The following is a 19,870-nucleotide window of genomic DNA, read 5'->3' on the forward strand; positions in this document are numbered from 1 at the left end:
TTGAGAGATCAAAAGAGCACAGACAGGGGGCAGAGTGGGGACACTGGGGGCAGGGGCATAAGTGGGTTTACAAAGAGGGCCAGTTAAAAACTTCAGTAGGGCATAGAGAAAAGTTGCATTAGAGACTTTAATGGGAATAAAGAGACACAGATTAAAGCAGCAATCCCTCCATTTTTGTTGTTGCAGAATTGGAACCAAGGTGCTGAGAAGCTGCTCTGATGACATTGCAGCTTCCTATACACCAGTGTTTCCCAACTCCAGTCCTCAGGGAACCCCAACAGGTCAGGTCTTAAGGATATCCCCGCTGCAGCACAGGGGGCTCAGTCAAAATGACTGAGCCGCTGATTGACCCACCTATGCTGGAGCAGAGATATCCTTAAGACCTGACCTGTTGGGGTTCCCTGAGGACTGGAGTTGGGAAACACTGCTATAGACCCATGGCAGTGAGGTTTGGATAGCAGCCATATTGACTTCCCAAATGGGATCAGAAAAATTTGCACTAAAGGCTCCCTCTAAACTGGGGGGTCCTCAGAGGTAGGATTAGCGCAGTTCAGATCCAGGAGACCCCAAGAAAAGTTGAGTAAGAGGGATTGCTGCTTGAATGATGTAGCTAGAACCAGGAGTAGATTAGATTCAGGCTGGGGCAGAGAGAATGGTGTCTCACCTTAATCTTAAATTCAAGCGTCTTCTCTATGCTGATGAGCTGTTCCGTGCGACACATCTTCCTCACGCCGTCGTTACACGCTCGCACCAGCTGAGAGGCACATGAAAGAGAAGTGAGCGGGCGCCTGCGAGACACAGGGAAGGACAGAGAGAGGCATGGATCCCTACCTTCTCCAGTTCCCGGTGTGCTTGTAGGGCGGACGTCTCTCTCTCTGAGCCTTCCTCTACCTTAGTTAGAATATTCTTTGGAGAGAATAAAAAATACAGTGAATCATTATTAATGTTTTTCTCTTTACACCAACCAATATTCAGAACGCAAACTCCCTGCAGATACGAGTTTGGGCTTCTGTTTAACCACGTATAGCAAGGGGGGCTCAACTCCTGTCCTCAAGATCCCCCCTCCCTCAACAGGTCAGGTTTTCAGGATATCCGAGCTTCAGCACAGGTGGCTCAATCAGAGGCTCAGACTGAGCCTCTGAGCCACCTGTGCTGAAGCAGGGACTGATTGAGCCACCTGTGCTGAAGCTGGGACTGATTGAGCCCCCTATGCTGAAGCAGGGATATCCTTAAAACCTGACCTGTTGGGGGGTCGTGAGGCCTGGAGTTGCGAGCCCTTCTCGTATGGGTTAATGACTCATCTTCTTTCCTGTTCATCAGAAAGTACCATTTATTTACAATATTGTTTCAGGAGAGAGACACTGAGGTGAATCTCTCATTTTCAAGTGAATCCTACACTGCAGATGGATAATGCACTAAACACCAATTACAGACCATCAATGGGACTTTCACTTCCTTTGATATATCTTGTGTTGTTTTTGGCCCCAGAATTTCTCCCCTTTTGCCTTGATACATAGGGGCGGACGGACGGACAGACGGGGGGAATTAACGAAACTCAGATAATGGATCTTGAGCCGCGTTAATTCGCACTGGCTTGAATGGCAGTTAACGCCGATTGAACGCTGATACCCGGTATTTGAGCTTCATGAATACCCCTTATAGACCCCAAAATGTTGGTCTGGTATCTAAGCATGTAAAGTTTGTAAGACTGTGAGGAAAACCATTGTAACTGTGCAGGCACCGTATGATAATAAGAAACCAACCTGCTCCTTCAGTAAACCCAAGGAAGCCTCACCACCCACCACCCACCACCCACCACCACCATCACCACCCCCATCACCCACCCCCACCAACCATTACCACCACCACCACCCATCACCAATCCTCACCACCCACCCCCACCAACACCAGCACCCACACCTATCTCTACCACCACCACCCACCCCCACCACCACCCACCACCCAGAGCTATGAAAGTGAGAGAGGAGACACCCTATGGTCGAATGTAAAAAGCAAGCGGGGTGTCACGAGAGGGCAAAGCTGAGATATATAGAGGTGCAGAGGGTGTTGAGCCCAAGGAAGATCGTGTTGTAGGTTATACAGAGATGAATAGAAAGCCAGCGGATCCCAGCCTAGGAGATTATTACAGGAGAAGTATTTGATATAGATGGTAAGGGGACCCAATGCAGAGCCTTACGGGACTAAAGCAGGTGAGGAACCCTCGGGGTTAAGCTGGTAAAGTACATGGTTACCCTTATTCATCACACATATCCCAGTGCTGGTACTGTAGCTGCAACAAGGCATCAAAACATACAAGGGCTGAGGAACCAAGCTACATTTGAAGCAAAGTTGATGCAAATAGTGTCGTTTTCACTTTGAGGAGGTTTCATTAAGCTGCGATAGTGCCGATCAGGGCACAATCGCATAGAAACTATCCCATGTTTATGCATAACCCTGTGTCTCAGTGTCTGTCCGCCATGACACTTGTGCCCCGGTGTTGCCCCGTGTGCGTAACCTCACAATTAGATGGAAAGGGGCAATTATCTGCGGCCACTGAGGGACGGGGCCGTTTCACCGCTGAGGGACAGGGGCCGTTTCACCGCTGAGGGCCACCTGCAATAAGTGCCACCTGCAATAAGGGCCCCCTGCAATAAGAGTCACCTGCAATAAGGGCCCCCTGCAATAAGGGCCTCCTGCAATAAGGGCCACCTGCAATAAGGGTCACCTGCAATAAGGGTCACCTGCAATAAGGGCCACCTGCATTAAGGGCCTCCTGCAATAAGGGCCACCTGCAATAAGGGCCACCTGCAATAAGGGCCACCTGCAATAATAGTCCCCTGCAATAAGGGCCACCTGCAATAAGGGTCACCTGCAATAAGGGTCACCTGCAATAAGGGCCTCCTGCAATAAGGGTCCCCTGCAATAAGGGTCCCCTGCAATAAGGGCCACCTGCAATAAGGGCCACCTGCAATAAGGGCCACCTGAAATAAGGGCCACCTGCAATAAGGGTCACCTGCAATAAGGGCCACCTGCAATAAGGGCCACCTGCAATAAGGGCCTCCTGCAATAAGGGCCTCCTGCAATAAGGGCCACCTGCAATAAGGGCCACCTGCAATAAGAGTCACCTGCAATAAGGGCCACCTGCAATAAGGGCCACCTGCAATAAGGGCCTCCTGCAATAAGGGCCTCCTGCAATAAGGGTCCCCTGCAATAATGGTCCCCTGCAATAAGGGCCACCTGCAATAAGGGTCACCTGCAATAAGGGCCTCCTGCAATAAGGGCCACCTGCAATAAGGGCCACCTGCAATAAGGGCCACCTGCAATAAGGGCCACCTGCAATAAGAGTCACCTGCAATAAGGGCCACCTGCAATAAGGGCCACCTGCAATAAGGGCCACCTGCAATAAGAGTCTCCTGCAATAAGGGCCACCTGCAATAAGAGTCTCCTGCAATAAGGGCCTCCTGCAATAAGGGCCACCTGCAATAAGAGTCACCTGCAATAAGAGTCACCTGCAATAAGAGTCACCTGCAATAAGAGTCATCTGCAATAAGAGTCCCCTGCAATAAGGGCCACCTGCAATAAGGGCCACCTGCAATAAGGGCCACCTGCAATAAGGGTCTCCTGCAATAAGGGCCTCCTGCAATAAGGGCCTCCTGCAATAAGGGCCCTCTGCAATAAGAGTCACCTGCAATAAGGGTCACCTGCAATAAGGGTCTCCTGCAATAAGGGCCTCCTGCAATAAGGGCCTCCTGCAATAAGGGCCTCCTGCAATAAGGGCCCTCTGCAATAAGAGTCACCTGCAATAAGGGTCACCTGCAATAAGGGCCTCATGCAATAAGGGCCACCTGCAATAAGTCACCTGCAATAAGGGTCTCCTGCAATAAGGGCCACCTGCAATAAGAGTCACCTGCAATAAGGGTCACCTGCAATAAGGGCCTCCTGCAATAAGGGTCCCCTGCAATAAGGGCCACCTGCAATAAGGGCCACCTGCAATAAGAGTCACCTGCAATAAGGGCCTCCTGCAATAAGGGCCACCTGCAATAAGAGTCACCTGCAATAAGGGCCCCCTGCAAAAAGGGCCCCCTGTAATAAGGGTCACCTGCAATAAGGGCCTCCTGCAATAAGGGCCACCTGCAATAAGGGCCACCTGCAATAAGGGTCACCTGCAATAAGGGTCACCTGCAATAAGGGTCACCTGCAATAAGGGTCATCTGCAATAAGGGTCACCTGCAATAAGGGTCATCTGCAAAAGGGGCCCCTGCAATAAGGGCCTCCTGCAATAAGGGTCACCTGCAATAAGAATCACCTGCAATAAGGGTCACCTGCAATAATTGTCACCTGCAATAATTGTCACCTGCAATAAGGGTCCCCTGCAATAAGGGTCCCCTGCAATAAGGGTCCCCTGCAATAAGGGCCCCCTGCAATAAGGGCCCCCTGCAATAAGGGCCCCCTGCAATAAGGGCCTCCTGCAATAAGGGTCTCCTGCAATAAGGGTCACTTGCAATAAGGGTCACCTGCAATAAGGGCCTCCTGCAATAAGGGTCCCCTGCAATAAGGGCCCCCTGCAATAAGGGCCCCCTGCAATAAGGGTCCCCTGCAATAAGGGCCCCCTGCAATAAGGGCCCCCTGCAATAAGAGTCACCTGCAATAAGAGTCACCTGCAATAAGGGCCCCCTGCAATAAGGGTTATATTCACATGTTGCCTTAAAAGTCTAAAAATGAATGTAAACTTCCAAATGTGAAACAGAAGTCATGGTGTGATCTCAGGCCCATAACCTCCTCTTTAGGTAACTGCAGTCATAGTGGAAATGGTGACACGTGGCTCCTTGTGGTGGGGTCCCCTTCTCTAGACTAGTTCCCGGGGTAAAGGCTGGGTGGCAAAACAGAGATTATTGGGAAGAGGCGGCAGTGGCTCGGTGCCGGGGCTGGTGCTAGTCCCAACACAGCGGCGGCAGCAGACAGTGTGTGAGCCACAAGTAAGCAATAGATATTCATTAAATTGCACCCACAGCTTGTAGCAAAAACCTCTGCATGACCAGCACAGAAATACATTGCACGTCTCCCCTCAGGCAGCCGCTCCCGCACAATAGAATTTGTTTGAGCAAAAGCTGACCTGAACCAGGAGGTCCCAGAATCTCATTTCTGTCCCCAACCCCAAATCCGAGTGGCAAGAGTTTGAATGTTTTGTACTTTTTTCTAGTGAACCATGACCCCAATGTCACGGATAGGAATCCACATCATCGTCCTCTCTGCTGGCCACTGAAGCGAGATGTGACCCGTGGCCGTTTTCTGCCATGGAGGAGGGGGGTACATGTTGGGTGCCAGGCCCCGGGGCGCCCTGATATTGGGGGACTGTGAAGCGGTTTCGGGGGTCCCGCTGGTTCGGTGAAGTTTTCTAAAACGAATATAATAAAATCTCGAGCAGCGGGATGGCTGCGGAGCTCATGTTAAAGGTGCTACCGTGAAATATCACGCGGGGCCAATTTACTTTCTTGTAATCATCGAGTAGATCAAAATAATAAAATTGTATTACTTCTACATAGAAATTTTTTTAAAAACACAGATACAAAAAATTTTCTATGTAGAAGTAATAAAATTTTATTATTTTGATATCCTCGGTGATTCGGGATTACCTGACAGACAAGCAGTATATTACTGTGGGACCATTGTGTCCATTATCATAATATGTGTGACATTTGAGTGCTAATAATAAGGGGTTTCTTTTTGATCAAATCTCTGATCAACACTGATACTATTGTGTATATACCCTTTGTAGCACCTATTATTTACTTTAAATTTAAGAAATTATATATGGTGACTGCGGTCTCACTCACGTATTTAATAATCATCGAGTAGAGTAGGGGCGGCCAACTAGTCCTCAAGGGCCACCAACAGGTCAGGTTTTCAGGATATCCCTGCTTCAGCACAGGTGGCTCAATCAGTGGCTCAGTCAAAGACTGAGCCACTGATTGTGCCACCTATGCTGCAGCTGGGACTGATTGAGCCCCCTGTGCTGAAGCTGGGACTGATTGCGCCCCGTGCTGAAACAGGGATATCCTGAAAACCTGACCTGTTGGTGGCCCTTGAGGACTGGCGTTGGCTACCCCTGCAGTAATGTTCATTTGTAGAGCTGCAAAGGATCATGGGATGGTTTCAGCAAGGGGGAAAAAAAGAACCTTTGTAGTAGCTGGAGCAGCATCCAACCTCCAGCTTCCGCCGCCGCAGCAGAATTAGCTTTACAGGTGGGGTCTGTGAGCAAAGGGAGAGGCGGTGGGCGGATATAAAGGTATTGTCGCTATTCAGAGGTCTTGCTCTGAATCAGGACGTCTCCGGAGTTCTTATCCATGGAGAATGTGCTGGATTAGAGGATTAGCTCCCAGCAGAGATGGTGGAGGCGAAGAATACATAAGGGCAACGAAACAGACCCAGATCACAGAGCAGGGCCCCACTGGCTACTCGTTCCAATGAGATTGGAGATCACGACGTAGGGAAATGTAACGTGAGGGATATCTGCAGTGTACTCGTTACTTAGATAGCAAGCGTCTCAACAAGGCGCCGCAGGGCAGGGAGGCCTAATCCCGAGGTAGAGAAGTCCCACAGCAAGAGGTCATGGTTTGAAACTGGATGGGGGGAGGGTCAGGGGGGGAATCAAGTACGTCTTCACGGAAAGGGTAGCGCATTTGCAGAGCAGCCTCCCAGCAGAGGAGGGTCTAACACAGAAAGTCACCTGGGACAGACATACAGCTACTGTACCTTAAATGGGACAGAGACCCAGGGGTCTGACCGGGCCTGAGGTGTTACTACAGATGTATGTATATCTGTATTTATATAGCGCCATTAATGCCCCCGCAGTAATACACGTGATATAATCATATAAATAACAAATAGCACACAATGGGGAGAAGCGCTTCAGACATAAAAGTAACATTTAAGAAAAGGAGTCCCTGCTCCGAAGAGTTTACAATCTAATAATCCAGATAGGGAAATGGGCAGACTAGGTGGACCCAGTGATTATTAGCTGCTGTTAATTTATATGTTAAAGGCCAGGGTGTGGTAGTCAACCCTACTCTGCACTACCACCGCCCCCCCTTTGTCTGCATTCTTAATGACTAGCATGGGATTGTCCTGCAAAGTCTTGATAGCAATTCTTTCATCCTTGCTTAAATTGTCATACCTTGAGTGAGTGAAGGAAAACCCCTGAGCCAACAGTCTGAGATCACGAACCACCAGGTTCTCAAACATGCTAAGATATGGACCTTTAGCAAAAGTGGGGTAAAACACGGACTTATCTTTAAGTTTGGACCTCCAGTCTCCTATTATATGTGTTTGTGTATCGTCTAATGTATTACCCTGGATAAAAAGATCTTCCATGTCTCTCCGGCGCGTGGCGCATGCGCGGCACGCATGATTTCATTGGCCTGATGATGCGGATGACGTCATTTTTGGCGCGAAAACCCGGCGGGCAGCTGTATTTAAACCTGTGATAGTATAGTATACAGCACTTCTTGAAAAAGTTCTCCAGAACGAAACGCGTTGAAGTTTGCTGCTGTCCCACACCCAGATGATTTACTAATAAAGGAATTTTACTGCAAGACCTGCTCTTATCATCTTTGCTGTGTGCTGCACACCCTGGCCTTTGGTACTTTTATATCAACAGCTGCACGCCGTGGAAGGGAGATTCTGGGAAGAACAGTACGTGAGTACAATACCTGGGGCTAACCCAATGAGGAAGGGGGGGGGTGTCTTTGGACAACCCACCCCAACCTTCAGGGTACCTTATGCCCACTTAAGGTTTAGTACTATTATTTATTATATACCCAGTCTACACTCCCTTCCACATATCTGGTCCTAGCACTGTTAGAGCACCATCACACATACAAAACTAATTTATATGTTAGTCTCTTGTAAACTAACAGTAATAATAATAAATAATAATAACTTTATTTCATATAGCGCTTTTTCCCATTGGGACTCAAAGCGCTTCCCTAATACAGCGCAGCGCATGGAAATGTTACAGACACAGGCTCTGCCCCGCAGAGCTTACACTCGATTTTTGGTGCCTCAGACACAGGGAAGGTCACAAGGAGCCGACACCAGGTTCCCCAGAATATAGTTTCTAAAACAGGGAATCTAATGGGCTAACATCTCCCTGATTCTGACGATCTGAATCCCAAACACAGCCCATTTCTGCTCACACACCGGGCACAGCAAGCATGGACTTTTCCCTCAAGCAGAATAAACAATCAGTCCATTTATTCCGCGCCTGTCTCCTGCCTCTGGAGTCTCGGGGCGGTGAGCTGTGCTGTGCGGGAGGCCCAGATTGCAGCCTCGGGAGGGAGACTGCAGCCTCTGGAGTCTCGGGGCGGTGAGCTGTGCTGTGCGGGAGGCCCAGATTGCAGCCTCGGGAGGGAGACTGCAGCCTCTGGAGTCTCGGGGCGGTGAGCTGTGCTGTGCGGGAGGCCCAGATTGCAGCCTCGGGAGGGAGACTGCAGCCTCTGGAGTCTCGGGGCGGTGAGCTGTGCTGTGCGGGAGGCACAGATTGCAGCCTCGGGAGGGAGACTGCAGCCTCTGGAGTCTCCGTGCTGTGTAAATCTCTATACTGCGGCAATGAAGAGACCACAGCATATATTAGGGATCTGAATTTGGGACTCAAAGGGAGCTATGAATCCCACACCCGGACTGTGTGTTTAATCTTTAGAAAGGAGGTAAAAGGGAATGGCTGTAAGACACACATCTCCCGACATCAAAGCATTAAATCGGGTTATTTTTATTTGGGCCACAACTGCAAATGATACAGAAGCGGTTACATCAGGGGAGCCAACTGCATTCCTCAAGGGCCGCCAACAGGTCAGGTTTTCAGGATAGCCCTGCTTCAGCACAGGGGGCTCAATCAGCGGCTCAGTCTGAGCCACCTGTGCTGAAGCAGGGATAGCCTGAAAACCTGGCCTGTTGGTGGCTCTTGGGGACTGGAGTTAGGATCAACTTAAATAGGCAAGAGAGTCCTAACCCACAAAATATCAACCAATGAAGGAGCAGATGTTGTGCAGAATTGAGAAGGACGAACTGAACCGTCACTAGGGGACAGATGATCCGGAAGCAGGGGGGGGGAGATGTGCTGGCAGCGGGGGGGAGGGGGGGCGGGGAGATGTGCCGGCTGCGGGGGGGCGGGGGGGCGGGGGGGAGATGTGGCAGCAGCGCAGGGAGATGTGCCGACAGATGTGCCAGCAGCGGGGGGGAGGGGGGCGGGGAGATGTGCCGGCAGCGAGGGGAGATGTGCCGGCTGCGGGGGGGGGGGGGTGGGGGGAGATGCGGCAGCAGCGCAGGGAGATGTGCCGACAGATGTGCCAGCAGCGGGGGGAGGGGGGGCGGGGAGATGTGGCGGCAGCGAGGGGAGATGCGGCAGCAGCGAGGGGAGATGCGCCGGCAGCGGGGGGAGATGTGGCGGCAGCGAGGGGAGATGTGGCGGCAGCGAGGGGAGATGTGGCGGCAGCGGGGGAGATGTGGCAGCAGCGAGGGGAGATGTGCCGGCAGCGAGGGGAGATGTGGCGGCAGCGAGGGGAGATGTGCCGGCAGCGAGGGGAGATGTGCCGGCAGCGAGGGGAGATGTGCCGGCAGCGAGGGGAGATGTGGCGGCAGCGAGGGGAGATGTGGCGGCAGCGAGGGGAGATGTGGCGGCAGCGAGGGGAGATGTGGCGGCAGCGAGGGGAGATGTGGCGGCAGCGAGGGGAGATGTGGCGGCAGCGGGGGAGATGTGGCGGCAGCGAGGGGAGATGTGGCGGCAGCGAGGGGAGATGTGGCGGCAGCGAGGGGAGATGTGGCGGCAGCGAGGGGAGATGTGGCGGCAGCGAGGGGAGATGTGGCGGCAGCGAGGGGAGATGTGGCGGCAGCGAGGGGAGATGTGGCGGCAGCGAGGGGAGATGTGGCGGCAGCGAGGGGAGATGTGGCGGCAGCGAGGGGAGATGTGGCGGCAGCGAGGGGAGATGTGGCGGCAGCGAGGGGAGATGTGGCGGCAGCGCGGGGAGATGTGGCGGCAGCGAGGGGAGATGTGGCGGCAGCGAGGGGAGATGTGGCGGCAGCGAGGGGAGATGTGGCGGCAGCGAGGGGAGATGTGGCGGCAGCGAGGGGAGATGTGCCGGCAGCGAGGGGAGATGTGGCGGCAGCGAGGGGAGATGTGGCGGCAGCGAGGGGAGATGTGGCGGCAGCGAGGGGAGATGTGGCGGCAGCGAGGGGAGATGTGGCAGCAGCGAGGGGAGATGTGGCGGCAGCGGGGGAGATGTGGCAGCAGCGAGGGGAGATGTGCCGACAGCGAGGGGGGGAGGGGGGCGGGGAGATGTGCCAGCAGCGGGGCAGATGTGCCAGCAGCGGGGTAGATGTGCCAGCAGCAGGGGAGATGTGCCAGCAGCGAGGGGAGATGCAGCAGCACCGCGGGAAGATGTGCCGGCAGCTCCCCGGGCGTAGCCGGGTACAAAAGCTAGTATATATATATATATAAATAGATATATGAATAGATATAGTGCGCTCCAATGGTTAAAAGTATGTGTATGAAACTCTAATATTAAAGCACGGGAGTGTGAGGGACCCCCAACACACTGCAGAGGGACACCTAGGGAGCAGACTGTCAGCAGGCAGGCTGTATACCATCACCAGTGGAAGTCTACAAACTTTCAGTCACAAGCTTGCACAGGAACAGCGGAGCCGATGGAGCCTATTATAGGACTTCATCTTCAGATAAGCACTTTCAGACACTCACATTGAGTGCAATCTGTACTGATTTTAACGTCATTTTACTGATATGTGTTATTAAAGATTGTGTGTGTGTGTGTGTGTGTGTGTGTGTGTGTGTGTGTGTGTGTGTGTGTGTGTGTGTGTGTGTGTGTGTGTGTGTGTGTGTGTGTGTGTGTGTGTGTGTGTGTGTGTGTGTGTGTGTGTGTGTGTACATATATATATATAAAAAAAAAAAAAAACGAGAGAGAAAGCGCGCAGCCCAAAGCGTAAAAACGTACAAATGTAATAATAAAAATGGAGGAGAGGGAACAAGCTCACTCACAAACAGAATAGAAATACAAGCATTATGAATATCACCACCACGGATCAGCAAGGAGTCTCCTCCACAGCAAAGCTGAATCCGGCGCTGCCAGCTGCCGGTCTATGATGTAAGACCTCGTGGTGTGCGACACAAATAATACCAGTGGAAGTCCTTCGTAGTTAGTCCAGGTTGAATACCGTCAGGAAACCACACTGGGTTTCCTTGCAGGAGGGACAGAGGTTCGCCACAAACGTTCCGTCCCAGCGTGATGACGTAGTGCCGTCGCTGCTATCCTGACGCGTTTCGTCGGTACACTAACTGGTTCAAAGGATGATGGAACCTAGACCACAGCAATTACATATATACACAGAAACGGGTTGCCTAGCAACCAAAAGCCAATAGAAATGTGTCCCTTAATACAGCGGTGCGCAAACTGTGGGGCGCGACCCCCAGGGGGGGCGCGACACTGCCGTCGGGGGGCGCGGGGTTTACAGAGGCCCCGCGCGCTTCCCGAAGGCACTTAAATTAAGTGCCGGGGGAGCTGCAGGGCCTCTGTAAACCATACTTACCGTGGCTCCGGCGGCTTCCTCCCTGTGTCGCCATGGCAACGCGGCGTCAAAATGACGCTGCGAGGTCATGTGACGTCACGTTGCTATGGCAACGTGACGTCATTACGCCGGAGCGCGGGTAAGTTGGGGTTGGGAGGGGGGCGCGGGAGTGAGGGGACAGCCGGCAGGGGGGCGCAGGGAAAAAAGTTTGCGCCCCCCTGCCTTAATATATTTAACGGCCAGCCTTCTTATAACTAAAGACAGCCTTGAGACGCATGGAGAGGCTATTGAGAAAAGAAAATACAATAAGTTCATCTTATATTAAATAAATCAGCATGTTATAATTGTAAAATGATATAATATAAACAGTATTGGAGCTAAATAAGCAAGTTAGCTCTATGATTATGTAAACCACGCGCAATTATATAGGTTCAATAATTTATATTCAAATCCACAACAAGAAGAGAAGTGTAATAACCTCCTTGTATAATTAATACCTAGTTATCACATATATGAATTGTACATTTTATATATACATTGATCAAGTTAATAGAACCCTCATTACACGTAGTTTAACACCAATCCTAAAAAGGAAAGAGGCATTTACCAAATGGGAAGAGAGAACACGGCAGAAGCAGGCTATAAAAGGCTGGGATAAAGACACAAATCACACAATAGTGCTAGTGTCTAGAGACTCATTGAATCCACCAGGTGACAACGTGGCAAGCTGGTAGATCCAATAAGTCTCACGTTTACATAACAATTTGAAACAATCACCTCCCAATGCGAGAGGTGAAATATATTCCTAACCCATGATTTTTAGTGATTTGGGATCCTTATTATGAACCAGGTCAAAATGTCTGTAGATCCCATGACTGCTAACACCGTTAATAATATTCCGTTTGGGCTCGAGAAATCGAGCACAGAGAGGACGCGTGGTGCGGCCCACATATTGTTTGCCGCAACCACACGTCAGCATGTAAATGACATACATACTCAAACATGTGATTGCCCCCAAGACACTATGCATATTTCCCCTGACCGAGGAAATAAACTGGTCAGATACTGACAGATATCCACAGGTGATGCAGCGTGATCTGCCACACCTGTGGTTACCAGGGGCCCTCGAGTTGACAGCTGCAGACAGATGACTATTTTTAATCTTAGTTGGTGCCAGTATATTTTTAATATTCCTGGCTTTCCGAAATATAACTGATGCTTTATTTGGTAAAGGTGACCCAAAATGGGGGTCACATTTCAAGATGTCTGTAGGCGGACGCTCACAGAGGTATGCAAGGGAGACTGATTATAGTGAAATTAAATAAGCCTTTTATTGCGCCTTTTCCTTAACATCAGGAAACAATCCAAACAAGGGGTAAACAAAGCTTCTATTCACTTGGGAGTATTTCTAGTGAAATACTATGCAGTTCACAACTCCCTTAGATAAGCATGTCTCCCAGCCCCAAACATATAGCATGAAATGAACAGATATAAAAAGTCTTGTAAATAAAAGTCTTATCTGTTCCTTGTGGTTTGGAGGGAAAATCTTCTCTGTCCCTGGTTGCTACCTTTTCTTCAGGGTTTGTCAGCATTCAGGTTTAGAAGTTTCCCCTGTGTCTTGAAAGCAGCTCTGCTGTGTCTTCTGGCAGGGCTCAAGACAAGTGTCTCCAAGTTCAGCTCAGGTGTGAGCTAAGAAGTCTCACTTCCTGTCTCAAAAGACAGGCTTTTCTAAGCAATCTAATCAGGCAGGTGGTGTTTGTTAATTGACTACCAGCAGTTAACCACCACACTGCTGGATTAGAGGCACATTACCTGAACAGGGATAACTCCCCTGTTACATACCTCCCCTGTTTGTGGGAAGCTCGGGCTTGCCACGGCCAAAGCCCATCCTTCCACTCTCATTCTAGATATCTCTGTGACTTGAATGAGAGTGGATAGAGGAAGAGAGACCTCAGTCCCGCTGGGATTGGAGCCCTTTCTCCAGTTTATTCGCGTCTCCTTCCGAAGGTGCTTGAGATCAGCACTCCTCAGTCGCTCGAGGGGGACTTTTTCTAAGTATAGTCTCTTTGCTATGTGCGCGGTCATGAGATTTCCCTCGCGTCGGGCGCTCGTCTTATTGTAGGCAGACTGTATGGCAGTATTTGCAGAGCGTTTAAAAACAGCCCTTTGAGTTTTCTGCTCTTGAAGCTGTCTCTCTGCCCTTTTTCCACTCAATGGGGTTGCTAGTTCAGCCTCTTTGGGATTAAGTTGTAATTCCACCTTCACTTCCAGAGAATGTCCCATCTTTTCAGCTTCATCAGCTAAGGATTCTTCTGGTTTTGATTCAGCACGTGTACCTTCTTTTATTGCCTGTTGGGTGGCTGAAGGTTTTGCTAGTGCTTGTTTAGGTGGTTCACATTTTGCAACCTTGTCTTTCAGACGAGCGGTATTCCCAGCTCTCACTGTACCCTTGTCTTCATGGGTTTTTGTGGCTGTGGGATACTGACGCTTAGTCAGGGTCAATACTTGTCCTTGTAGGACTGTAATGTCATCTGCGAGAGATCCCTGTTTTTTGAGTGCGTCTTGCAAGTCTCTTCTCAGGGAATTTATCTGCACGCTTTGCTTTCTCTGAGCTTGCTTCCACATTTTTATTGCATTGTGAAGCACTATGAACTTCTTTGCTTGGGCCACAGTTACTTGTTTTAGTTTCTGGATCTTCTTGTGCTCCCTTTTGTGCCGGGTCACCTGGGTTCTAAGCTTGGCCTCTAGCGATGCTTTGGTGACGCTCAGGGTAGCTTTCAGTTTCTCATGCTGCTTTGCGGGGACATACTGGATAATCAGACGTTCCTGCAGCACTTGAATTTCTTTAACAGTGTATTTGTAATGGTGCTCAATAGTGCTGGGACTATGTGAAAGGAGGGGAGTGTGCTGGGTGATAATTGTATTTTACAATGGTACTGTGCCTTTAAATGGGCATAAGGTACCCTGAAGGTAGGAGTGGGTTGCCAAAGACAGCCCTCTCTTTCCTCATTAGGTAGCCCCAGGTTAAGTACTCACTGAGTCTTCTTTCTTCCCCAGTCTCCCCTCTAGAGCGTGCAGCTGTATTAGAGTGTAGATCCAAAGCCAGGGTGTGCAGCGCACAGCAATAAGGAGGAGCAGGTCTTGCAGAAAAAATAGTCCTTTATTTAATTCATGGTGTGGGACAACAGCAAACCTTCAACGCGTTTCGTTCAAGGAACTTTATCAAGAAGTGCTGTTTAGGTTAAAAACTACAATTTATATACAGCTGACTGCCCTATTTTCTCGCCAAAACGTGACGTCATGGATGGTGTCTAAACCACTAAAAATCGCTGTACTCGCGCATGCGCGCGGCGCCAGCTCCTCTATCATAGTCTCTATGGTTTTCTGAGACCTCCGCGCATGCGCGCGGCGCCAGGGTGTCAGGGAGCATAATGCTGGTGTCAGCCATGTGTTTGCAGCATGTATACGCCCCTAGGGGCGGTCCTAAGCGTGCATGCACACCCTGGCTTTGAATTTCGTTAACAGCCTGCAGATTTTCTTCCTGCAGAGTTCGCTGCTTCTCCTCGGCCTTCTCGAGGTGCGTACGCAGACCTTGCAGTTGGTTCTGCAGTCGGTGCTCTGCTTCAAACTTCTCACCTTCCAAAAGTCTATTTATTTCCCTAAGCTCGTGTAGCTTTTCATTCTTTTCCTTGACTTCGTCTGTCAACTGAAAATGTTCTTCTTTCAGTTTTAAGTTTTCTCTTTTTAATCTTGAATTTTCTCCTTTTTCAGTCTCTGTACCTTTCAAGGCCTCTTTGCAGTCCTCCTTCCATTTATGCACATCGGCTTTGAGAATGACAGTCTCCTGGCGTGAGACTTCCTTCTCTAGGTTGAGGGTCTGAAGCTCCTTCTGAGAGACTTTGAGATCTGTATTAAGATTGACAATAGTTTTTTTAGATATGTCCAGCTCCTCAGTGAGACTATGTAGTTCATTTCTGGAAACTTCCAGATCTGTGCGGCAGATGTTGGTCTCATGATGTGAGGCATCCAGTGCTCTGAGGAGTGTCTGAACCTCTTTCTGAGATACGTCCCCCTCTGTCCGGACATTGTTGACCTCCTGTTGTGAGGCATTCAGCTCTATGCGAAGAGTGTGAACCTCTTGCTGGAAGAATGTCATCTGCTTCAGTGAATCCTCATACTTCCGCTTTAGCGTAGCCATCATTTTATCAGATTGGCTCTGCTTTTCATCCATGGTCGGAAATAGTAGCATTTGCAGTATCTAGCTCAGTCTTGAGATCGTCCAATTCTGTCCTGGCTAAAGAGTAAATTGTGAACACATCTTTTTGTAGCCTCACGTTATTTTTCTGTAGCTCTGTGTAACCATCTTTCTTTTGTTTCAATTGTTCACGGAGTATATCACAGTCACGTCTGGCATTTTTCAGGGCATCCTCAGGGCTGGACAAGGGGTCGACACTCACTGGTTCCGGCTCCGCTTCCCTGGGATGGTTGGTTGAGGGTTCTTCACTGTTGGCACCGGACAGACACTTCTTTGGGGTACACGACTTCTGCCTTGGGCCCTCTGGATATTCGGTTAACCGCGGGACGAATTCTCCATTTTCTCTAGGCTGCAGGGCAATTCGGCCCCCCTTTTCCTCCACAGGATCTGCGGACGTGTCTGTTCCTTCCACGGTAAGTGAAGAACCGCTTTTCTTTTTCTGCCTTTTTGATTTGGATGACACCGTCCCTTCAGGGATACTGGGGTCTCCATCTTCATTTGAAATTTTTGCAGCGTCACTGGATCCACCCGGCTTTTCTTGCAACTGTAATAGCTGATGGAAATATTCGGTGATCCACTGCTCCCGCTCTTTCTCCTGCTGATCATATTCGTCATCAAAGGGAGCGGTCTTTTCTGTTTGTGCCAAGTTCAGGCACCCCCACCATTCTTGGGGTGTTTTGTGGGTGTGACTCGGTTTGGGTTCCCCGTAAGTGATGTCTTCCTCTTTATTGGACTGGAAGGGCCACTCTTCCGTGGGGTAGGGTTCATTACAGGAACGCTGCATCTTGTCCTCCATTTTTAGGCTATCAGGTGTAATTTTCTTCCTGACCTCAGGAGGCGCTATTGCAGCTGTTGCCACTGTATTTGCTAGAACCCCCAATTGTGGTAGTCCTACAGGTGGGCATATTTTGCTTGTAGAGGTCGTAACTCTCACAGGCATCTCTGTAGACTTTTTTTCTTTCTTGGGTAAGTTTTACAATATCAGCAGTGCTGTGCATGCATTTTCTCTTATCAGGAATACAAGATGTGCAGTTGCTAGGTAAAAACGTCTATTTGCTTTACACCATTTACTTGCTAGGTATAATCTCTCATTAGGTATGCTGAATGTGTAGTTGCTAGGTAAAAACTTCTGTTTGCTTTACACCATTTACTTGCTAGATGCAATCTCTCTGATTCAGCCAAATAATGTGATTTTCTGTTTGAGTTCAGTCTCAACTTTGGGTATTATGAGATTCACTCTTCACACTTTGGGATACCTTTTACACAGCTCAGCAATTCCCTTTTTTCTAGTAGGCAATTTTACCCTCAGCACTTGTTTACTGAAAATTCCCCTGCTTCAGCACAGTCTTGCATCAATTTTCACATTTTTCTGCATATACTCCATTCACAACTGGTAGTCCTATGCGGTGTGGTAGCCTTTACTTGCAGAATCAGTACCGCTCATGGGTCACCATCTGTATTCACTGCTTCAGCTAAACATTTGAAAATAACAAACGACTATCCCTTTCAAGAGTTAACTCACTTCTTGAACCCTGACTATGGCTGGAAGGCAAACCCCCTATTTCAATGACCATATTACACTTTATTGTGATAGGCAAATAAGGTTTTACCTGCTTCAGCAGTCTCTCTCTCTCTCCTCTTGGGATTGGGGAAAATAGTCCATCTGTGGTTTTGTAAGTTTCAGTGCAGTGGTGTGTATCACTTTAACTCTGATCTCTGCTGCATGAGATTTTTTTTTTTTTTTAAAGTTGCTCAGAGTGTTTGTAGGCAAAAAGCATAAAAAAAATTTCACAGAACAAATCTCCGGTCTTTTCTAACTTCAAAGACCACCTCTCGTCCCACTTCGGACACCATATGTAGGCGGACGCTCACAGAGGTATGCAAGGGAGACTGATTATAGTGAAATTAAATAAGCCTTTTATTGTGCCTTTTCCTTAACATCAGGAAACCATCCAAACAAGGGGTAAACAAAGCTTCTATTCACTTGGGAGTATTTCTAGTGAAATACTATGCAGTTCACAACTCCCTTAGATAAGCATGTCTCCCAGCCCCAAACATATAGCATGAAATGAACAGATATAAAAAGTCTTGTAAATAAAAGTCTTATCTGTTCCTTGTGGTTTGGAGGGAAAATCTTCTCTGTCCCTGGTTGCTACCTTTTCTTCAGGGTTTGTCAGCATTCAGGTTTAGAAGTTTCCCCTGTGTCTTGAAAGCAGCTCTGCTGTGTCTTCTGGCAGGGCTCAAGACAAGTGTCTCCAAGTTCAGCTCAGGTGTGAGCTAAGAAGTCTCACTTCCTGTGTCAAAAGACAGGCTTTTCTAAGCAATCTAATCAGGCAGGTGGTGTTTGTTAATTGACTACCAGCAGTTAACCACCAGACTGCTGGATTAGAGGCACATTACCTGAACAGGGATAACTCCCCTGTTACAATGTCCCAATGCTTATTCAACACCATGATGAATTTAACATCTCAACAAAAACACACTTTAAACCAGTTAGTGTAAACAAACGTTCATGCGAACAGCAATCGTGCTGCCCGCTGGCTCAATAACATCCCACTGGGCCAATTTCACCGAATGAAGAGGAACTGTTCAAAGGACGGTGACTTCATATCCCAATCTAAACTGCTTGAGAAAAGATTCATAGGTAAGGGGTTTGACTCACAACTAATTAAACAATCTTTTGATAAGGTTTCTGTGCTAGATAGATCCTCACTTCTAATACAATCTAGAACCAAGAGAGAAAATATATCGAGGAACACAAGGAGTCCAACTTCAGACACGTCTATGTCTTTGAGATTTATTACTGGCTTTAATCAATCTTCTGGTGCCATAGGCAGGATATTGAATAAGCATTGGGATATCTTGAAATGTGACCCCCATTTGGGGTCACATTTACCAAATAAAGCATCAGTTATATTTCGGAAAGCCAGGAATATTAAAAATATACTGGCACCAACTAAGATTAAAAATAGTCATCTGTCTGCAGCTGTCAACTCGAGGGCCCCTGGTAACCACAGGTGTGGCAGATCACGCTGCATCACCTGTGGATATCTGTCAGTATCTGACCAGTTTGTTTCCTCGGTCAGGGGAAATATGCATAGTGTCTTGAGGGCAATCACATGTTTGAGTATGTATGTCATTTACATGCTGACGTGTGGTTGCGGCAAACAATATGTGGGCCGCACCACGCGTCCTCTCTGTGCTCGATTTCTCGAGCCCAGACAGAATATTATTAACGGTGTTAGCAGTCATGGGATCTACAGACATTTTGACCTGGTTCATAATAAGGATCCCAAATCACTAAAAATCATGGGTTAGGAATATATTTCACCTCTCGCATTGGGAGGTGATCGTTTCAAATTGTTATGTAAACGTGAGACTTATTGGATCTACCAGCTTGCCACGTTGTCACCTGGTGGATTCAATGAGTCTCTAGACACTAGCACTATTGTGTGATTTGTGTCTTTATCCCAGCCTTTTATAGCCTGCTTCTGCCGTGTTCTCTCTTCCCATTTGGTAAATGCCTCTTTCCTTTTTAGGATTGGTGTTAAACTACGTGTAATGAGGGTTCTATTAACTTGATCAATGTATATATAAAATGTACAATTCATATATGTGATAACTAGGTATTAATTATACAAGGAGGTTATTACACTTCTCTTCTTGTTGTGGATTTGAATATAAATTATTGAACCTATATAATTGCGCGTGGTTTACATAATCATAGAGCTAACTTGCTTATTTAGCTCCAATACTGTTTATATTATATCATTTTACAATTATAGCATGCTGATTTATTTAATATAAGATGAACTTATTGTATTTTCTTTTCTCAATAGCCTCTCCATGCGTCTCAAGGCTGTCTTTAGTTATAAGAAGGCTGGCCGTTAAATATATTAAGGCAGGGGGGCGCAAACTTTTTTCCCTGCGCCCCCCTGCCGGCTGTCCCCTCACTCCCGCGCCCCCCTCCCAACCCCAACTTACCCGCGCTCCGGCGTAATGACGTCACGTTGCCATAGCAACGTGACGTCACATGACCTC

At 48.6% G+C, this 19,870-nt stretch overlaps 1 protein-coding gene across 1 annotated transcript in view; it reads right to left on the minus strand.

Moving 5' to 3' along the window:
- Positions 1–19,870, minus strand: part of NGEF (neuronal guanine nucleotide exchange factor) — a 64,851-nt gene that overhangs the window by 18,199 nt on the left and 26,782 nt on the right. The window contains exons 6-7 of the mRNA XM_075569596.1: positions 832–906; positions 665–754 (exon numbers count right to left, since the gene is read on the minus strand). Coding sequence (XP_075425711.1) covers positions 665–754; positions 832–906 — 165 coding nt within the window. The remainder of the gene's footprint in view (positions 1–664; positions 755–831; positions 907–19,870) is intronic.

The sequence above is a fragment of the Ascaphus truei genome, chromosome 14, assembly GCF_040206685.1.
Source record: "Ascaphus truei isolate aAscTru1 chromosome 14, aAscTru1.hap1, whole genome shotgun sequence".
NCBI classification, from domain to species: Eukaryota; Metazoa; Chordata; class Amphibia; order Anura; family Ascaphidae; genus Ascaphus; species Ascaphus truei.